Below are 19,561 nucleotides of genomic sequence, written 5' to 3'. Positions count from 1 at the left end.
TACTTGTTCTTGGTCTTTTATTTTTTTAAATGATCACACAGCTTCTCTATTGGAGAATAGAGAACAATTCACTTTGGTATTGCGCTTTTATTAAGTATTACGGGCCTCAGATTGCCAGATTTCCTCCAAATGTGGTTGTCTCAGTTATCAGTGTTACTAATTTTGGAGTAATATAGTTTCCAAACAAAAGTCAGGTTATTAGTAAGTTTTTTTTATTGTGAAAATACCAAACAAAGGGTTACAATTACATGAGCAAGGTAATGAGTACATTTCTTATCAAACATTGTTGCCTCCTCCTTTGTTTCCCCTTACCAACACCCCCCCACACACACCAAAGTTGTAAAGTTCGTTTTTTGACATAGTACCTTGTACATTTCATTGTTGCAATGGACCCACCTATATCCCTATTTAAACAATGTTTTTGCCCTTCCCCTCCCCAAATTATACCAACATCAAATACAGTGAAAACAGCAGTTATACCGTGGGGGAGGGACATACAAAGCAACAAAGAAATCACCTTATAAATATGTTAGAAACAATAGCAAGAAAGAAAAACCACTGAGTCCTTACCTTGGGGTTCATTTCACTTAACATCAAGTTATCTGACCGTTTCTGCTTGTCTCAGACATATACTAGTTATTGCAAATAAGGGAAACCATGGGCCTGGCTTACTTCACTTAATATGATTTATTTTATTTACTAATCATCTATTCTTTATATGTTCCATTCCTAAACTCCAGGCTCCCTAACTGTTTATGACTTATTTTGGACATGCTTTAGATATAGAAAGTATTTCTAAACTTTTTACCATGACCTGTTTTCTAAATATCTCCCTTTAACCATTGTGTGATGTGTGTGATGTGTGTGTGTGTGTGTGTGTGTGTGTGTGATGTGTGTGATGTGTGTGATGTGTGTGTGTGTGTGTGTGTGTGTGTGTGTGTGAGTTTTGGGGCTATAACTTAGGGTGTGGGTGCTGTCTCTGAGATTTTTTGCTCATGGCTAGCACTCTACTACTTGAGCCACAACTGCACTTCTGGCTTATGGGTAGTTAACTGGTGATAAGAGTATTACAGACTTTCCTGATCTGGCTGGCTTTGAACCACAATCCTCAGATCTCAGCCTCCTAGTAGCTAGGATTACAGGCACCAGCCAATGGCATTTGGTTACTTTTAACCTTTGAAAGTCAAAATACATGTTATATGTTGATAGGAAAGTAAGACAACAAGAGTATTCCTCATGTTCTTGTCTTTTTTTTTTTTTTCCAGGAGTATTTAGAAAGCCAAAGTCAGAAACCTGTGTCTGCTCCCCATTCTTTGGAGCAAGCATTGTTACCAGTGATACTTCCTTCAAGGTAAGATTTGCATAAATTTTTTATATTAACTAAGCTATCAAATAACTATTACTTCTTATTTTGCATATAAAAATAGGTTAATATTAAAAGGACATGTCTTTTCAAAATAAGGCAAACTCAAAAAAACAAATATGCTATGTTTCCTCTCATATACAGAATCTAGATGTAAATATGTATGACATAAATGTAAAAGGAGGGGGTGGAACCAGTCAGTGGGAAGGGGGAGAAGCTAAGGGGAGGGGTTTAAAATTATTGATGTATATTATTTGCATGCATGAAAATAGCCTAAGCAGGGTACCGGTGGCTCACGCCTATAATCCTAACTACTCAGGAGGCTGAGATCTGAGGATCGTGGTTCAAAGCCAGTCCTAGCAGGAAAGTCTGTGAAACTCTTATCTCCAATAGACCACCAGAAAACCGGAGTGGTGCTGTGACTCAAGTGGTAGAGCACTTGCCTTGAGCTGAAGAGCTGAGGGACAGCACCCAGGCCCAGAGTTCAAGCTCCATGAACAACAAAAAAAGAAAGAAAGAAAGAAAGAAAGGAAGGAAGGAAGGAAGGAAGGAAGGAAGGAAGGAAGGAAGGAAGGAAGGAAGGAAGGAAAGGAAGGAAAGAAAGAAAATAGCCTAATGGAGCCCATTATCTATTGCAAAAAATTATAAACGAAAGGAAGGGAATAGAAAGAGTAATAGATATGCATGTGATTGAAATACGTTATATGCATATGTAGAGAAAGCTGCAATATTGTATATGTGCTAATAAATAGAATATTATTCTTGCTCATTTCCTCATGGGACTAACTTTTCCTTTGATCTGCTAACGGTTGTGAAAATGTGTATTTGGGTTTTTTGATGATTTGCATATAAAATAGTTTTGATTTGTGAATTATATGGAAGTTTTGATTTATGTTTTCGAATGTTTGAACTAAATTCTTTGTAGTAACTTAGGTTATATATGTCATGTATAAATGAAACATGTAAGATTTTGTGCTATTTGAATTTTCAGAATTCAAATTGAATTGTATAAGAAGCTCTTCCTTTAATAGGTGGAAGCATTATTTGCAGATGTGTTTGAAAATGTGACATCTATTTTCTTCATTTTTTTTCTGCTAATCATCTTTGGAAGCAATGTGCCAACAACCAAATAACATATGTAGTCATAACTAAATAACATATTTAGTTCAGGACAGTATATAAAATCTAATAAAGTATGTTATGATGGGAAACAATCCATAGTAACAACCTATTTGTGGTGTAAGTGAGAAGTCTGTAGGAATTTGAAGTATCTATATATTTGTAGACTTAATCCCATGTCATTTGCCTTGTAAAAGATTGGGGATACAGGGGTGATGATTTTACAATCATTTCAGACCTAATGATGCTGCTGATGAAGGTGTAGACACGTCTAGTAATGAGTCTCGGAATGCAGCCGATGAATCCTTTCGACGAAGGCTGATTGCAAATCTGGCGGAACACATTCTCTTCAGTGAGTACAATTCCAAACTGAATTCTTCAGCTCAGAATCCATGTGGCACAGTGGAAACGCTGCAGGTTACTGGGGGTAATTTCTTCTACTAGGTCTATTACTTAATCTCCAGAAGGTGACAGTTAAAGTTTTGGAAAGAACACTAGAGGTTTGAAGTGTGTAGTGCCTCATGCTGTAGGTGTCATGGGATAGTACCTGTGCTCTTAAAACAATAGTTTTGTCAAAATGAGGTGTGGCTCCTTTTGCTTATGGTTCCTTGGGTATTCTTTTTTTTTCTTTTTCTTTTTGTGGTGCTGTGGTTTGAACACAGTATCTCTCACTTGCTAGGCAAGTGCTGTACTATTTGGGCCATGCCCCCACCCTGAATATTTGTTTTTGTTGGTGGTGGTCTTTGGGCTTGAACTTAGGGACAGGTGCTTTCCCTGAGCTGCTTTGTGCTCAAGGCAACTACTTTACCACTTGAGCACAGTGCCACTTTGGACTTTTTTGAGTAGTTTATTGGATATAATAGTCTTACAGATACTTTTCTGCCTGGGCTGGCTTCAAACCATGATACTCAGATCTCAGCCTCCTGAGTAGATAAGATTACAGACATGTGGGAGCTTCTGGTGCCAGGCTGAATAGGTGTCTTGAATTATGTGTGGTATATCATCTAGGTTTATAGTTGAAGATCTCTTTCTCCTCCAACCCCTTGGGTATCTTATTCAGTAAACATTGAGCGACTATTAATCCTGAAGCTTGGTTTGAGCTATGGGGAATACAAATGGGTCCCTAGTGATTCTGCACTCAGATAGCTTCTGCTCCTCTCCATGGAATAGTTGTGTATAAATACCTAAGTTGGAGTGGCCCTGAAGAATATGAACTGAAGGCATTATGCCCCAGCCATAAATAGTGCATCACTGGGAACTGTTGTAGAGGGTGCTTTAGAATCCCAGACAGCAGCACCATGCTGTCTTGGTGCTGAGCCCCTGCGGGAACTTCTGGACATTCCTGCAGCCATGTCTAGGTCAGGCTGTGAGCAATTCCTGCCCACACTGTCCTGGAGGACCCTTCCCCTCAGCTTGCTCCTTCCCTTCTAGCAGTTCCTTTTCCTGTTTGACTCCCAGCCACGGGAACCTCCCTTCTTCCCTCTCTTCCTTTCTTCCATCCCTCATTCACTCCCTCCTTTCCTTCTTTCTTTTCTTTCTTAATCTCTCCCTCCTTTTTAAAAATCTCCTTCCTTCTTTCTCACTCCCTCCTCCCCTTCCTCCTTTCTTTCCTTCTCCTTCCCTTTTCCCTTTCTCTCTTCTGTTCACAGTGCTGTAGCTCAATGCATGAATGCACACTTGCTAGGCAAATGCTCTGTCTCTGAGCCATCTGTGATCCCCAGATCACATCATTGGTTGTTGTTTTATTTTGTCGGTCGTGAGGCCTGAACTCTGGGCCTGGGCGCTGTCCCTCAGCAATTCAGCTCAAGGCTAGCGCTCTACCACTTGAGCCACAGCGCTTCTTCTGGCTTTTTTTCTTTTTTGCTTATGTGGTGCTGAGGAATTGAACCCAGGGCCTCATGTATGCAAGGCAAGCACTCCGCCACTAAGCCACCTTCCTAGCCCCACGTCATTGTATTTTTAAGGACAGTTGATTGTGTGTTTCCTTTGCCTAAGATCTGGATGCTAACTAAGTTCTTCCTGTTACTTGAAGGGCTGGAAAATGAAGGTGAAATATATCCATTACCCAGATAACAAGTGATGTTGCTGTTTAATCTCTACAGATACTTTAATAGCTTTGTGTTGTGCTGTTTTTCACTTATAATACATTTATTTTTATAAAGAACTCTTTATAAAAAGTCTTTGTAATTGTTAGAAATATGGTACTTTGCATTGCTAGAACGATGAAATATGTAACTGCATTCTTTTATTTCTTTTTTTCACACACGGAAGCTGTCAGTTTTCATTGTCATCTCCCAGAAAACTCACAAATGACATCATCATTTGAGATTATTCTTGGGTCATTCACGTAATTGATCTATACGATGATCATTCTATACATATTCAGAGCGTTAGATTATGCAGTATTGGTGTTTTCACTTGAGTTTCTACTCCCTCTCTACCTAACTGGGCTAGGATGCAAAGAAGAAATTAAACCAATATACTTCCCTTATGAGCTCAGTCTGAACACTCACAATGGTGAACTCGCTGGCCCCCTGGGCTGGATAGAAGTTTCAAACTAAGGCTCAGGAATTTGTGTAATTTGCCTGAAGTCATAAAATTATTGTAGAAGTTAGGACTGGAGTTCACTTTATTCTAACTCCAAATCCTCTTTTGGTTTTTTACTGTACCTTCATTTTGATGTGGTAGATATCTGTAAGAGAGTGATGTAGAGTCACTACATTATTATTATTATTATTATTATTATTATTATTATTATTATTATTATTATTATGTCTTGGCCTTTCAATAAAGGCATATTTTGGTCATTCAATAGCATAATCCCATTGGCCTGGATTGAAGTGGACCTGACTCAGGCTGTGGCATGATGAGCAGTGATCTCCGGGAAGGGTCTGGTGCACAGAACACTGGGAAATCCAGTTGTGTTTCCAGTGGCAAATGCAATTATGGAAATTGTGGTAGTCAGGACTTTTGTAGCTTTAAATACTTCTTGTTTTAAATGAAAAGAAAGTACAAATAAAGCTCTGTGTTTGCCTTCCAGCTGCTAGCAAGTCTTGTGCCATTATGTCCACCCACATCGTGGCCTGCCTTCTCCTCTACAGACACAGGCAGGTATGTCCGCAGCGCCACCGGTAGTTCAGGAGATAGTCCGAGATGTTTTGCCAGCTGTCTACTTATCCAGGGTAGATTTCTCCTGTTTCTGCTAGTACTGTGGGGTAAAAAGCGACATTAGCCTAGGACCCTGTCCAAAAGAGTTTCTAAACCTGGTGGAGGAAGATGATGGAGGTACATTGTACACATGTATGAAAATGTCATAATGAAACCCATTATATTACACAATTTAAAAAGGTACATAGAAAAGACTCATATGCATAGTAATATGACATTCGTTGGTTAATATGATTAGTATAAAGAGGATATATTTCAATGACATCTCTCTTGGCATTCTGAGAGAGAACCATTTCTAAGTGATTTGACTTGTACTTTGGAATTCACCATGAGTTTTAGCCCAGCTAATCTGTCTAAGCTGTTCAGGGTGAGAGAGCACATTTATCCTGGCCAGTTGTGTTTTTTTTTTTTCAATACATTTTTTATTGTAAGAATAGTGTACAGAGGGGTTACAGTTACATGAATAAGGTAATGAGTACATTTCCTATCGAGCATTGTTATATCCTCTTTTGTTTTTCCCCTACCATCCCTTCCTTCCCCACCTCCCCAACTCCTCCCTCCCAACCCCCTACAAGTTGTAAAGTTCATTTTCAACATAGTGTCTTCTACATTTCATTGTTATAATGGGTCAACCAGTATCCCTATTTAAGCATTTTGTTTTTTCCCTTCCCCTCCCCAAATTAGAAAAGTGTATATACAAGATTCAGCACATCCAAATCAAATACAGTGAAACGGGTTATACCGTGGGGGAGGAACATACCAAAGAAACAAAAAAAAATCACATAGTACATTATAAGTATGTTAAAAACAATAGCAAGAAATAAAAAACCACTTGTGTCCCTGTCTTGGGGTTCATTTTGCTTAACATCATCTTATATGGTCATAGGTACATAGCTTTTGATCTTTTCTGCTTGTCCTAGATGTACACTAATAATTGCAAATAAGGGAAACCATGGGACCTATGTTTCTTTGGGCCTGGCTTACTTCACTTAATATAATTTTTTCCAAGTCTTTCCATTTCCTAACAAATGGGGCGATGCCATTCTTTCTGATGGAGGCATAGAATTCCATTTTGTATATATATACATCACATTTTCTTGATCCATTCATCTACTGAGGGGCATCTGGGTGGTTCCATATCTTAGCTATGGTAAATAATGCTGTGATAAACATTGTGGTGGTAGCTTTAGTATAGCCTTGTTTGTGATCGTTTGGGTAAATGCCCAAAAGTGGGATTGCTGGGTCATAGGGGAGCTCTATGTGGAGTCTTTTGAGGAACCTGTATACTGCTTTCCAAAGTGGTTGAATAAGTTTACATTCCCACCTGGCCAGTTGTGTTCTTGACACCAGACAAGGGCAAGTAGATAGGCCCCCAAAATACTTGTCAGATAAATATTTAAAATGGAGAAAATCCTTGCTTAAAAAAATAAACACTTTTACTTTCCCTTCCCTTTATGATCTCCCTTGCTCCTGTGGCTAGAGTGTTCTTTGGCATCTGGTGTGTTCTCATGAAATGACCTTTGTGAGGGGGAAAGGGGAAGCGGCTTTTGAATTGGTTTTCTGACTTGTTCTGTTTCGTGGTCCAGGCCTATTTCTGTTGGCATCCGTGGTGAGGTGGGGGAGGTCAAGGCAAGTGGATCTTGCTTGTTGGGAAACATTGGCCTTGGCCTTTAGAAAGTCCGTTTTCTGCTGTTATGAGACCATTTCCTTCTTTGTCTTTAGGGCATCCATCTCTCTACACTGGTGGAAGACTTCTTTGTGATGAAGGAGGAAGTGCTGGCTCGTGACTTTGACCTGGGTTTCTCAGGAAACTCAGAAGATGTAGTCATGCATGCCATACAGCTTCTGGGAAACTGTGTCACCATCACACACACAAGCCGGAATGATGAGTTTTTTATTACTCCCAACACAACTGTCCCATCCGTCTTCGAACTCAACTTCTATAGCAATGGGGTGCTTCATGTCTTTATCATGGAGGCCATCATAGGTAAGCAGGCCCCCAGATATTCTCAGATATTTTCTTGCAGTGTCCAAGGACCTGGAACGCAGAGTGGAGTCTACTTTGATTTACACAACAGCCTCTTATTTGAGGGAGTGCCTTGTTGTTTTGGTTTTCAAATGAAAATCTGCTGTGCTGCCATGTAGTTCACCGAATTACCCTGTTGCATGTTGACTATGGAAGCCAAGTAAGGAGTCTTGTTACCTTGGAGCTGAAAATCTAACTGCGATGGCAGGTCCACAAGGCAGAGAAGAGAGTGGAGGGGACGTGTTAAGATAATGCAGAGGGCTGAGCTGGTAGGAAGACCTTTGATGGGGCTGGATCCCGTGGCATCATCGAAATAGAGTCCTGTTGGGTTCTACCCTGTTATTTGTAGCACACACAAACCATTGTTTTTGACGTCAACCATCTGTTTAGATAGAGAGACCCAGTGCTGTTAAGTTCATTAAATGTTGTTTTTATTTTCTCAGCCTGCAGCCTTTATGCCATTCTGAGTAAGAGGGGCTCAGGAGGGTCTGCCAGCACCCCCGGCAGCCTGATCAGCCAGGAGCAGCTGGTGCGGAAGGCAGCCAGCCTGTGCTACCTGCTCTCCAACGAAGGCACCATCTCTCTTGTGAGTGAGGGCTCTTCTGTGTTACCTTGTCTCTTTTCTCTGAACCTTTGTGTGGAGAGGTGACCCACCTTTGTTTATCTCTTAGAGAATTTTTGGCCAGCTTTCTGTGGGTGTCAATGACCACAAAACCAGTGTGGAATTTCTGTGGCTCTGTGCCCTGGCACCGAGTAGGATAGGGTGGATTGCTCAAGGTTCTCCATTGGTGAGATCCAAAGACACTGAGCACCTACTCTGGTAAGACTCAAAAGTCTGAGCGGCTACTGTGCAAGAGACCCCAGTGGGTAGTGAGCTCATTAGTAATTGATACACTCACCTATGGAGGATCCAATAGCAGATGACAAAAGTTGAGACAGTGTGAATGTTGAAAGGAGTGACATTGATCAAGAGGCATTGTATTCATAAACTGCTGTGTTAAGTGGCAACTCCTTTATACAACTACTTAAAGATAATCATAATTTTTTAAAAAGTCAGAGCAACCTTAAAAATCATCACTCAAGTCCTGCTCAGTTCACTGAAGCCCTTCACTACAAGTATAGATTTATATCACATCTTCACACTTAGATGTTTATAATGAGGCACATATTTTGAAAAATAGATGTTGGACTCTCAAAATCATCAGGTAGGATTTATGTTTGAACTCCAGTGTTATTTTCCCTTAAATGAATGTCTTGGGACATTTCCAGGCACGTGTGTTTTGAGTATGTCCTCCTCCACATCTGCTTCGTGTGTAGTGCATTGCTCTTCCTACTGGGAACCTGTAGCAGTCAGGGAATGCGTGTGGACAGATAAGGATCCTAAGCCTCATCCTTTCCACGGGTCTTTTTTTTATTATTGGAATGTTACATCTCCTTACTGCTTTTGTGGACAATCTTTTTTTTTTTTTTTTTTTGTCAGTCATTGGGCTTGAACTCTGGGCTTGGGTGCTGTCCCTTAGCTCTTCAGCTCAAGGCGAGTGTTCTACCTCTTGAGCCACAGCACCACTTCCAGTTTTCTTGTGGTTTTATTGGAGATAAGAGTCTCATGGACTTTCCTGCCTGGGCTGGCTTTGAACCACAGTCCTTAGATCTCAGCCTCCTGAGTAGCTAGGATTACAGGCATGAGCCACTGGCTTGTGGACAATCTTTAATAGCTTTGACAGATCGTCTTCAAAAAGCAAAAGAACTTGCTCCATTGGGAGACAGAATCTAGTTCAGGAGTGCCCTCTGCAGGTAGTGCTGCATCAGGTGCACTGCCTGTTGGAAAAGGGCATTCCTGTGCTTTGTTCATGAGCATGTATATATCAAATGGGCATGAAGAATCATACGATTTACCAAGACAGTAGATGAGATGGTAGAGTGGAAGGATTTAGCAGCCTCTTTGTGCAGTATGGGCCAGTGACATTTATGTTTTAATGACTGTTCTTTTCAGCCCTGCCAGACATTTTACCAAGTTTGCCATGAAACAGTGGGAAGGTTTATCCAGTATGGAATTCTTACTGTGGCAGAGGTAAGAGGAAGAGCCTCCTTTTATTCGCCTGTATTTAAGTTCATGTTCCTTATCTTTTCTTCTCCCCTTCTCCCCTTATTTTAGCCTGTCCTGAGGCTTGAACTCAGGGCCTGGGTGATGCCCCTGAACTTCCTTTGCTCAAGGCTAGCACTCTACCATTTGAGTCACAGCTCCCCTTCCAGCTTTGTCTAAGTAGTTTGTTGCAGTTATGTGTCTCATGGACTTTCTTGCCTCACTGGCTTTGAACTGTGATCCTCAGGTCTCAGCCTCTGGAGTAGCTTGGCATAAGCCACTGGAGCCCAGAGTTCCTTATCTTTTCAATTATTTAGACCAATATTTCTACTCATTATTTAAACAAATTTGTTACATTTGCCAGGTAGTTCTGTCCAGATAAGAAAGAAGAAAAACAAGAATGAGAGAGCAAATTTGTTTAATTCCCTTTGCAGAAATGGTGTTGTCTAAAATACATCTTGACTGTGACCTGCGAAAGTCCCCTTCTGGGATGAGCAGCCATGTATATCAGTGTTCTTAGGGCTTGTCCATCCCAAGTCTTCTTTTCTGAGGGTTTTAACTTGTAGATTTAGTGACGAGGGAAAGTCCTGAGGAAGTAGGCATCTATTTAGAAGATCTGAAAAGACATTTATTTGTCTGGTAGCTCCTCTCCCTGTCCCGTTTCTCCCTTGTTTTCTCCTGAGGTATGGGTTTGGAGAGCACCTGGATTGGTGTGTGGAATGACCCTCAGAGAAGGTTGAGAAGAGCCAGAGGGGAGGGCCGCTTTGGGGTCTCCCTGGGTGATGTTTGTGGGCCCGTGCATATGTATTTACTGTTGGCCGCCTCCTTGGCATAGCAAGATGACCAGGAAGATATCAGTCCTGGTCTTGCAGAGCAGCAGTGGGACAAGAAGCTCCCTCAGCCTTTGAACTGGAGAAGCGGTGAAGAAGACGAAGACAGCGACTTTGGGGAGGAGCAGCGGGATTGCTACCTGAAGGTGCGTTGGTGAAGAGTTCTGGGTACATTACAGTGATGAGGTGAGGTCTTGTTGCAGTTCGATAAACTAGGCTTCTTGTGACTCATTCATAGCTAAAGCACCACTGACAAGCCCGAGTGCTTATGCCTAGTCATGACGGTCAAAGCATTTGAGCTCAGTGGAAAGACAAGCCAGCGCTGCACCGTCCCAGAGGAAGGCTACTGGCACCTTCACCACCCTCCCAGGAAGCACATAGGCACAGAGCTCTTCCCTCCCCATGAGACAGTATTTTTTTTAAAGATTTGTTTCTTTTAATTAATCCCCTCTCAGCCCATATTTCTCAAAGATATATATCATACCGAATGTATATTCATAATCAATATACATTGTTCCCCCCTTTCAAGTCTGAGTGCAAACAGCTCACACGTTTGATCGGTTGCTAGGCAATCTCCCCAAGTTAATAATCCTTAATTTAAATGCAGCCACCACTGAACACCCATCATGTCTTTTCCCTGTGTCATCCTGGAGGAACCATCCACAAATACCTTAACTCTGTCCTGAGACTCTGGCCTTAATCTGCCAGCTATTGTTCATTGTAGGAAGAACTTCAAGGGCAGTTTCTTTGTCCACTTTGGAAAAGAAATGAAACTTCTCCAAAGAGGATAAGAAAATGCAGGAGCTGTAACTAAGGACTGCCCTAAGTCCTCTATTGTCTGGAATTTCCTTAATGTCCAACTTAAAGGGTTAGACTCTTCCTTTGAAATAGTAGTGTTTCCTAAAGTCATAGGATTGGACTCACTCAAGCAGTCTTAGAAATTCCTGAAGTTCCCTCTTAGTTCCATAGCCACAGGACTTCTGAATTGACTATAGAAACCACATAACACACCACACAAAGACCCAGAACAGAGAACACAAACCTCTTAGAAATTTGCAACAATAAACACTAAGAAAAAACATGCCATGGTAGAGTAGCACCCATATTTCAGCCATGAATAGGTAGATACACCTGAGGAAGATGCCAACAACATTTAGAACCTCTACTAAGGACAGGCTGTTAAGAAAGACAATGATAGAGAACTCAACCATACATTAGCATGCTGAATTTAACATTTCCCAATAGACACCCAGGGAAATACCCAAAGGAACCTCCTTAGCCCCACTTTTGTTTCCCTAGGCCTAGAATTCTATTCCCATTTTAGGCATGTTTCCATGCCTAGGCTTTCCTGTGCACTTAGCCCCCTTATTGGAGATTTCCTGTGCACCCCTGTTGTACTTATCCCCCTCCACAGGGGAGGTTTCTTGTACAGCTGGTCCCTGGAGATGTCTCACAACCTAGATGCTCAATCTCCCTGTCACCAAGAAATACTGTGCCATCAATGGTGGTGGCATTTCTTGTCTGAGTTTGTACATGAAATTGCTATGTTGCTGTGATACTCGCTGAAGCTCCCTTTCTCCATGTTGCTGAGAGAATTCAGGCCTCTGATGGATTTCCAATCCAAGAACACCAATGGCCCAATACCCCAGGGCCTCTGCAACAAGGCAGAGGGACGCATCTCCCTTGGGAAAAGGGCTTCCAGGCTTCTTTCACAGATGGAAAGACCCCAGATGAGCCACCAAATTGTTATAACTATGCACTCCAAGAACCACTGGAGTCACAATAAACATGAAAATAAAGAATTGTCTCAGCAAAAGTGACTTCTGCAGAAGAATGGGTCCTCAGCCAGAAATCTGTCCAGCAAGCACCAAGACAGTGGTTTTATTTCCAAACAACACTTGGGTATCCACTCCTTCCCTAGCAGGATAGTGTGGCTTTCACCATTGGGCAGTGGTCTTGCTTCCATACTCCAGAGGCACCAGTGAACCTTTCTTTGTGTTTTGGGGTCACACTGAGTCCCCCTCTCCTACTACAAAGCGTCTTCACTGTGGCTGTCCTTCTCCATGGTGCCGGACATGTAGGGGAGGTAGAATGTGGTTGCAAGTGAGGGCTGAGCTGATGGTGTGGTGGTGGTCATGCCTTAGGCCCACTTGAGTGGCTTATTCTTCTTACTGACTGGCTGTTGAGTCAAGGACTCAAAACCTGGAGGGCACAAACCCAGTTGTTTTCAATGATAACAGTGTCATAATTACGTCAGACAGCCGATGTTCTGTGCACATTAGCCTCAAACACTATAAAAAGGAACAATGGAAATTAAGAGCCCACATCCGCATTGGCCTTTGTCTCCTAAAGAGATTGTCAGCACACAGAGTGCATGTGGTCATTTTCGCTGGCCCTCGCTTCTCCTGAGCCTTTCCTGTGACTCTTCCCCCTGGGCTTGTGCTTACAGGTGAGTCAGTCCAAGGAGCACCAGCAGTTCATCGCCTTCCTGCAGAGGCTTCTTGGGCCCCTGCTGGAGGCCTACAGCTCTGCCGCCACCTTCATCCACAACTTCAGCGGTCCTGTCGCCGAGCCCGAGTACCTGCAGAAACTGCACAAGTTCCTCATAACCAGGACAGAACGGAATATCGCTGTGTATGGTATGTCAAATCAGTGTTTCTTTTATAAATCCACTGGTATTTGTAGAAAATTGGAGGAAATGCAAACTTATCCTGACCTCTGCCTTGGTATGCTACATGAATTAAATGATACACTTACACACTCTATGTCTGGCCTTCTTTACCTCGCACTGTCTGTGAGATTCATACATGTTGTGTGCACTTTCATTTTTTTCTGTTGCTGTGTAGTGTTGCACATTTTATTCCTTCTGCTGGTGGTGGCTGCTTGGGTTGTTGCAGTTTAGGACACTGCAAGGTATGACTCCACACTTTTGTGTGTGTGTGCTTGGACACCCGTGCTCATGTAGATATCATTCCTGAGGAGAATCAGGATCAGAATCAGCAGGGATCTGGAGATATCCACCCCATTGTTTACTTTACACATGAGAAAACTGTCCAGTCCTGGCTAGTCAGTGCACAGACTCAGGTTTACAATTCTTTTTCATTTTGTGCCAGTACTGGGGCTTGACCTCAGGGCCTTGTGCTCTCACTTAGCTTTGGCACTCAAGGCTAGTGCTCTACCACTTGAGCCATACTACTTTTTGTTTTGTTTTGTTTTGTGTGTGTGTGTGTATGTGTGTTTGTGTGTGTATGTGTGTGTGTGTGAGACAATATTGGGGCTTGAATGGAGGGCCTTGGCACTGTCCCTTAGTGTTTTTACTCAAGGCTGGTGCTCTACCACTTGAGCCCCAGCTTCATTTCCAGCCTTTTTAGTGATTGATTAATTAGAGATTTTTGAACCTTGTTTCAAACCCTAGTCCTCAGGTCTTTGACTCACAAGCGGACTCTAGCTAGGATTACAGATGTGAGCCACTCACAGGTTCACAGTCTTATTTGCTGCCTTCTAGACCTGGGTCACAGGTGTGAGAATCCCTGAGCATCCCCAGGGAGTTTAAAGGAAGTTTAACATATTTCCTTGTTTGAGTCTCACAACCCTTGCAGGGTGAATGCTTTGGGTATTGCTCTTTCCCTTCCTCTTCTCCCTCCATCTCCCCTTCCTCCCCCCCCCCCCATTCTCCCTGTTTTCCCTTAGTAAATGACAAGGCAACACAACATTTGAGAGAGAGTTACCCAGTAGTCAGCCACAGAAGTGGAGCATGCCACCATCTTGCTTACACCTCACCCAGACTTGTGGCCTGGGCCTCGGCATTAACAAGGCCTTGTTTCTCTGCAGCCGAGAGCGCCACATATTGTCTTGTGAAGAATGCTGTGAAAATGTTTAAGGATATTGGGGTAGGTATCCAGTACTTATGACACACAAGTAAGCGCTAGTTTTGTTCTCTTTAGATCCAGTCTACTTGTGCTGCCATTGATTGCTGTGGGGAAGAACCCAGGGAAGTGCTTTTCCTGGGTTAAGTGGGAGAGTGTGTCTAGGAATGAAGGTCGGGGTGGGGTTTGTGGGGGATGAGGCCAATCAGTGCAGATTTATTTCAATAGCCTGAGCACTGGTTCTCATTCCTACCCCAGCTGTGTCTGTGTGGCAGATATCCATGGATCTCAGAATACCTCTGCACATGGTATTCCAGAGATTTCTTGCCCTTGTCTTGTGTTTTTGCTAGTATTGTCTTCAGGGATCCTTTGCCCTCACCTGTCATGCAGGCCATGTGCTCTACAGAGCTACTGTGACCTTTGATTTGGGGGCTGATACTGGGCCTTGAACTCAGGGCCTTCAGCTCTCTTGGCTTTTTTTGCTCAAGGCTGGCACTTGAGCCATACCTGCACTTCCTCCAGTGACCTTTGGAAAGGGACTGGGGTGGGAGGCGCTTTGTTCTAACATCAATTCTGAAGTTAATGAAGGGATTTCAGTCAAGACCACCTCCCCTACAACCCCCACTTCACGCTCACTTGCCTCCCCGTCCACGCTTGCACTTGGGTATGCCTTCACTGCCTTGTACGTCAAGGGTTGATGACAAAATAAAGTCCCCCCCCCCCGTTTTTTCTGCTTTAATTTACTTTAAACTTTCTCTTCAGGTGTTCAAAGAAACCAAGCAAAAGAAAGTATCTGTTTTAGAACTGAGCAGCACTTTCCTACCTCAGTGCAACCGGCAAAAACTTCTAGAATATATTCTGAGTTTTGTGGTGCTGTAGGTAATTTGTGGCACCTCTTACGGATGAAGGGCTGGAGATGAGTGCCGCTTAGGCTCCGGCGCAGTCTGAGAGTGGCAGTGCCACGGCCACGGCAGGCCCGCCCCGCCCGAGGGGCCTCCTGGAAGAAAAGTGCCTTCTGCCCTCGGGACCTGTGCTCTTCCCAACTCCAACGCAGTGGCCTGCACATGACCTTCAGGGCCTCAGCCCCCCCTTCGCAGCTCGTAATCAGTAGATTGCTAGATGAAGCCTCAATAAATTATTTTGGAGTTGATTAAAGATTCACCTTTTAAGTACAACTTTTAAGGACTAATTACTGTGATGGACACCAATGCATAGTTGTCTTGGAGATCTGACTCTTGTGAATTACACATCATGCTGTTTTCTGATTCATAATTAATGCTTCCTTGAAGAACATTGGGCCATTCCTCCACTTCCTTTTTTTTTTTTTTTTTTTTGTCAGTCATAGGGTTTGAACTCTGGGCCTGGGCGCTGTCCCTCAGCTCTTCAGCTCAAGGCTAGTGCTCTACCACGTGAGCCACAGCACCACTTCTGGTTTTCTGGTGGTTAATTGGAGATAAGAGTTTCACGGACTTTCCTGCTGGGGCTGGCTTTGAACCGTGCTCCTCAGATCTCAGCCTCCTGAGTAGCTAGGATTACAGGCGTGAGCTACGGGGTGCCCAGCCCCTCCACTTCTTTTTAGTTCTAGCTTCGTCCATGGTAGCTGGATTGTACCTTGGGAGCCCCCTTCATCCCCTCAGCAAATGAGCTGAAATACAACATACCCAGGCATTACCCAGGTATTGCTGTGCTGCCTCTTGTGGCCAGACGCAGAAAGTGTTTCAGTTGTTGACAAAAAAAAGATAGTATTCATTTAGGTTAAGGAGTTGAGATGTTGTGCTTAGACAAGGAATTCTGCCTGGTAGAATTCAAGGTGCACACACCAGAAAATTGGTACCAAATGATTTTGCTCATATGATAAAGTGCCATTGAGTTCAATGACCAGCAAGTGTTTAGACATGACTCCTGTTTTATAGCTGGACTTTTTCCCACCTCTCAGTTGGAAAGGATCCGCCTCCCATGGGTACAGCTGTTTTCTAGGCAGTGACTGTACTCAGTCGATTAGCTCAGCTGGACAGACTGTTATTGTGGTCTAGCTGCAGACCACTGACTGACTCATGTACTGCACACACTGTATGCTGCATCCCGGTCCGGGTGCCTGCTGCTCACAGGAGTTCTGCAGTGTATGTGCTGATGCTGCTGAGTGGTAAATGGTTGGAGACATTTATAGATTTTTAGCTTTGAGGAAAAGAAAAGTAGCCTTTTTATCTCTTCAGAAATCTATGTGTTATATGCCCACCCCAATGACACAGAAGCAAGTAATTGTGAAAATTTGTCTGTTTATGAGTAGGTACTTTTTGTGTGTGTGAGCAGGGAGTCTAATCGTTTGTTCCTTGTGATTATGGTGATTTCTTAATCTTCATGTAATGTTACATTTTTTTCTAACAATTTATTGTCCTATCTACCCAATAGTGTGGAACCAGAAGGCATTTTTTTTTCCTGGTCCATGTTGCATAGATTCTTCGAATTTAGTATCAAAGTGTTGAGGATAGAATTAGTACTGTCCTGGGCTTGGATTTTAAACATGCGCCATGCGCCATGCCAGAGGGGTGAGCATCTGGAGCTGGGGATTGGCCTTTCGCCATCGGAGGTGCCCTGTGGGAGCCCTGCCGCCATGCTTCCCTGGGCTTCTCCAAGTCGGCTTGGGAAATGCATGTTTTCTAGACTGTTGTTGGAGCTCTGGTCCCAGGCGCCACTGTCAGAGGCAGTGGCTCTGGTGTGGAGTGGCAGAGTCACCACTAAACCTTCCTTTTCACTAACTGGGGTAGCGTACCTCACGCCTCTGCACTGCTCCTGGGCACATCCGGGCATCTGCTCTGCCCCTGCCTGCATTCCTTATCTGGGCAATCAGACACTCCACTCCCCCTTCTCTCTCTCTCTCTCTCTCTTGCAGTCTCTCTCTCGCAGTCTCTCTCTGTCTGTGTTTGTCTGTCTGTCTGTCTCTCTCTCTCTCTCTTCCCATACTCCAAGTTGTAAACTAAGAATCACTCTGTTAATTGGCTGGAAGTTCAGCGCTGAGACTGACTCCCCCTGGGTCTCACTGCGTGCAGATCGCAGCTGTCTTGCCAGCCCAAGCTTTGTTTTCCCTTTTGGTTCCTCTGTTTTTGAGAAGTTCAATCTGACGCTTTGGGGAATGCACTCTGCTTGCTCTTTTGCCACTTGACTCACTGTGAGGATAAATATGCATGCTTTTTTTTTTTCGGTAATTAACTGGTGCTTTGAAAACCTTTTTTAAGGAAGAAAATAAATTTCAACCAAAGTTGTGTTCATCTAGATAAGCGGATCCTTGAGTTAAGTTTTGCACAACTCATCCTTCAGTGCCTCATTACTGAATACTAAGTCATCACAATAAAGCTTCTAGGTAGCACTGTTTTGCTAATAGATGCATCCTGGTTGTTTTTTAACAGCAGGTAGCTTCTTCATAAGGTTAACCCAACTAGGTGCTTGTAAATACTTTGTTACAGTTTACTCTCCTGCATTTCTGCAAAAGGGAAATGCATGTCCTTCAGGGGAAGACTGTGAGCAAAGTGAAAAACAATAAAAAAATTAAAAACCTAGTAATAAGCAATATGAAATCTCACTTTGCTTTTTCAAGTGAGAATGTCCTAAGTAATTCAGAAAGGAAGAAGGAATTTTTACTCTTTAAAATGTTAAGAAAAAGTAAAATAAAAAACGAGAACAGAGAGAGCACAATGTCTTTTTTCATAAAGGTGTTATATCATATCCAGTCAAGGGAATGGGAAGAGAAAACACCCAGATGGCTATGAGTAGAAGCTCAGGCTGGGGCTTCCTGTGCCCTGGCGGGGAGGGCATTTCCTCACATGTACCAGACTTTCAGAGAAAGCTCTACTCAGAAACGCCTGGAAGCAAAGTCCACCTCAGTGAAGTAAGGGCTCTGCAAAGCCCGGTTAACCTAGCGTTTCCCAAACTATTGACCTCAGGAACTTTTCCCTCTCTGGGACACCTCTGAACCTACTCACTTAGTATCTCATGGAAACATTTTGGGAAATTCTTCCTTAGGTGGTTCTTTAGTCAAAACAGTAATGAGTAGACGGCACTGTGGTAGGATTTGTGTGTGTGTGTGTGTTTGACCCATCAGATGGCTCACTGGATGGACCGCACGTTTCTTCCGTGGGAAGGAGAGGCACTGAAGGTGTAGTACAGGTGGTGCAGGTGGCAGGAATCCCTTCCTTTGATGGAAAGACTGGCCACCCATCAGCCTGGCTTTTAAAAACATGTTTACCCAAAGCAGAATTAATTGGAGTTAAATAATAGAGATTTTTATTCCCATCTAGTAGAAAACGTTGCACAATTGAATGCAGATTTTTATCCGTAGGTAGATCTAGAATTTTGAAATGATAGGACCTGTCTTTGAAATTTATAAGACTTACTGTGGGATGTCAACCTTTTTTTTTTTTTTTTTTTTTTTTTAAGATAGTTGAGAGTTGCCATCTGGCATTTCAGTTTAATAGACTAATGATCACTTCGAAAGAGACTCTTGACCTTATTTCTAAACAGCAAAAGGGCTAAATGTCTTGATGGGAGGTGTTGAAGTATTCGCATGTTGTAAAGAGAAATGTTAGATTGTTGTAAAAAGAATTATTATAAAGTATTGTGAAATAACACTATGTGATTTTTGTGAATGAATTTTCCTTGGAAATGTTGATTTTTATGCCTGATAATGTATTGTGAGAAGCACAGACATGTAGTTTTGTTTTAATAAACCAAAAAATGAAACTATTCTTGATGTCTTGGATGTGTTGTTAAAAGTACCCTACATAATTTATTATACAGTTCTTGTTTGATTTTTACATAGCATCTTATGACTATGTATAAAAATAACCTGATACAAACAGGTGTGTACAGTTTATTTTGTTGGTTCATATCTTTCAAGTTTGCTGAAGCATTTGGAGATAGAAATTCCTCCTTTTACTTAGTATTTACTTAGTGCTTACTGTTTACTTAGTATTTACAAAGGAAATGTTCTTTGCATTTCTGAAGATTCCTCTAAGCCTGGTGCTTCTCTGTCATAGTTTTATTATTTGTGCTGCTACTGGTGCTTGAACACAGGGTCTTGAACTCTTGCTTGCCTCTTTTTACTCAGGACTG

At 42.7% G+C, this 19,561-nt stretch overlaps 1 protein-coding gene across 5 annotated transcripts in view; it reads left to right on the top strand.

Moving 5' to 3' along the window:
* Positions 1-19,192, top strand: part of Gpam (glycerol-3-phosphate acyltransferase, mitochondrial) — a 69,885-nt gene extending 50,693 nt beyond the window's left edge. For 4 of the 5 annotated variants that reach the window (XM_069987982.1, XM_069987983.1, XM_069987985.1 and 1 more), the window contains 10 exons: positions 1,266-1,351; positions 2,719-2,834; positions 5,523-5,593; positions 7,373-7,637; positions 8,120-8,262; positions 9,670-9,747; positions 10,595-10,735; positions 13,039-13,228; positions 14,421-14,479; positions 15,218-19,192. In XM_069987982.1, the coding sequence (XP_069844083.1) occupies positions 1,266-1,351; positions 2,719-2,834; positions 5,523-5,593; positions 7,373-7,637; positions 8,120-8,262; positions 9,670-9,747; positions 10,595-10,735; positions 13,039-13,228; positions 14,421-14,479; positions 15,218-15,334 (1,266 nt within the window). In that variant the 3' untranslated portion in view covers positions 15,335-19,192. The remainder of the gene's footprint in view (positions 1-1,265; positions 1,352-2,718; positions 2,835-5,522; positions 5,594-7,372; positions 7,638-8,119; positions 8,263-9,669; positions 9,748-10,594; positions 10,736-13,038; positions 13,229-14,420; positions 14,480-15,217) is intronic. The other variant, XM_069987987.1, reaches the window with a different exon arrangement.
* Positions 19,193-19,561: the final 369 nt, after the last annotated feature.

The sequence above is a fragment of the Dipodomys merriami genome, unplaced genomic scaffold (assembly GCF_024711535.1).
Source record: "Dipodomys merriami isolate MVZ:Mamm:240054 unplaced genomic scaffold, mDipMer1.0.p SCAF_35, whole genome shotgun sequence".
Classification (NCBI taxonomy): domain Eukaryota; kingdom Metazoa; phylum Chordata; class Mammalia; order Rodentia; family Heteromyidae; genus Dipodomys; species Dipodomys merriami.
This window is presented reverse-complemented; position numbering and strand designations above follow the sequence as displayed.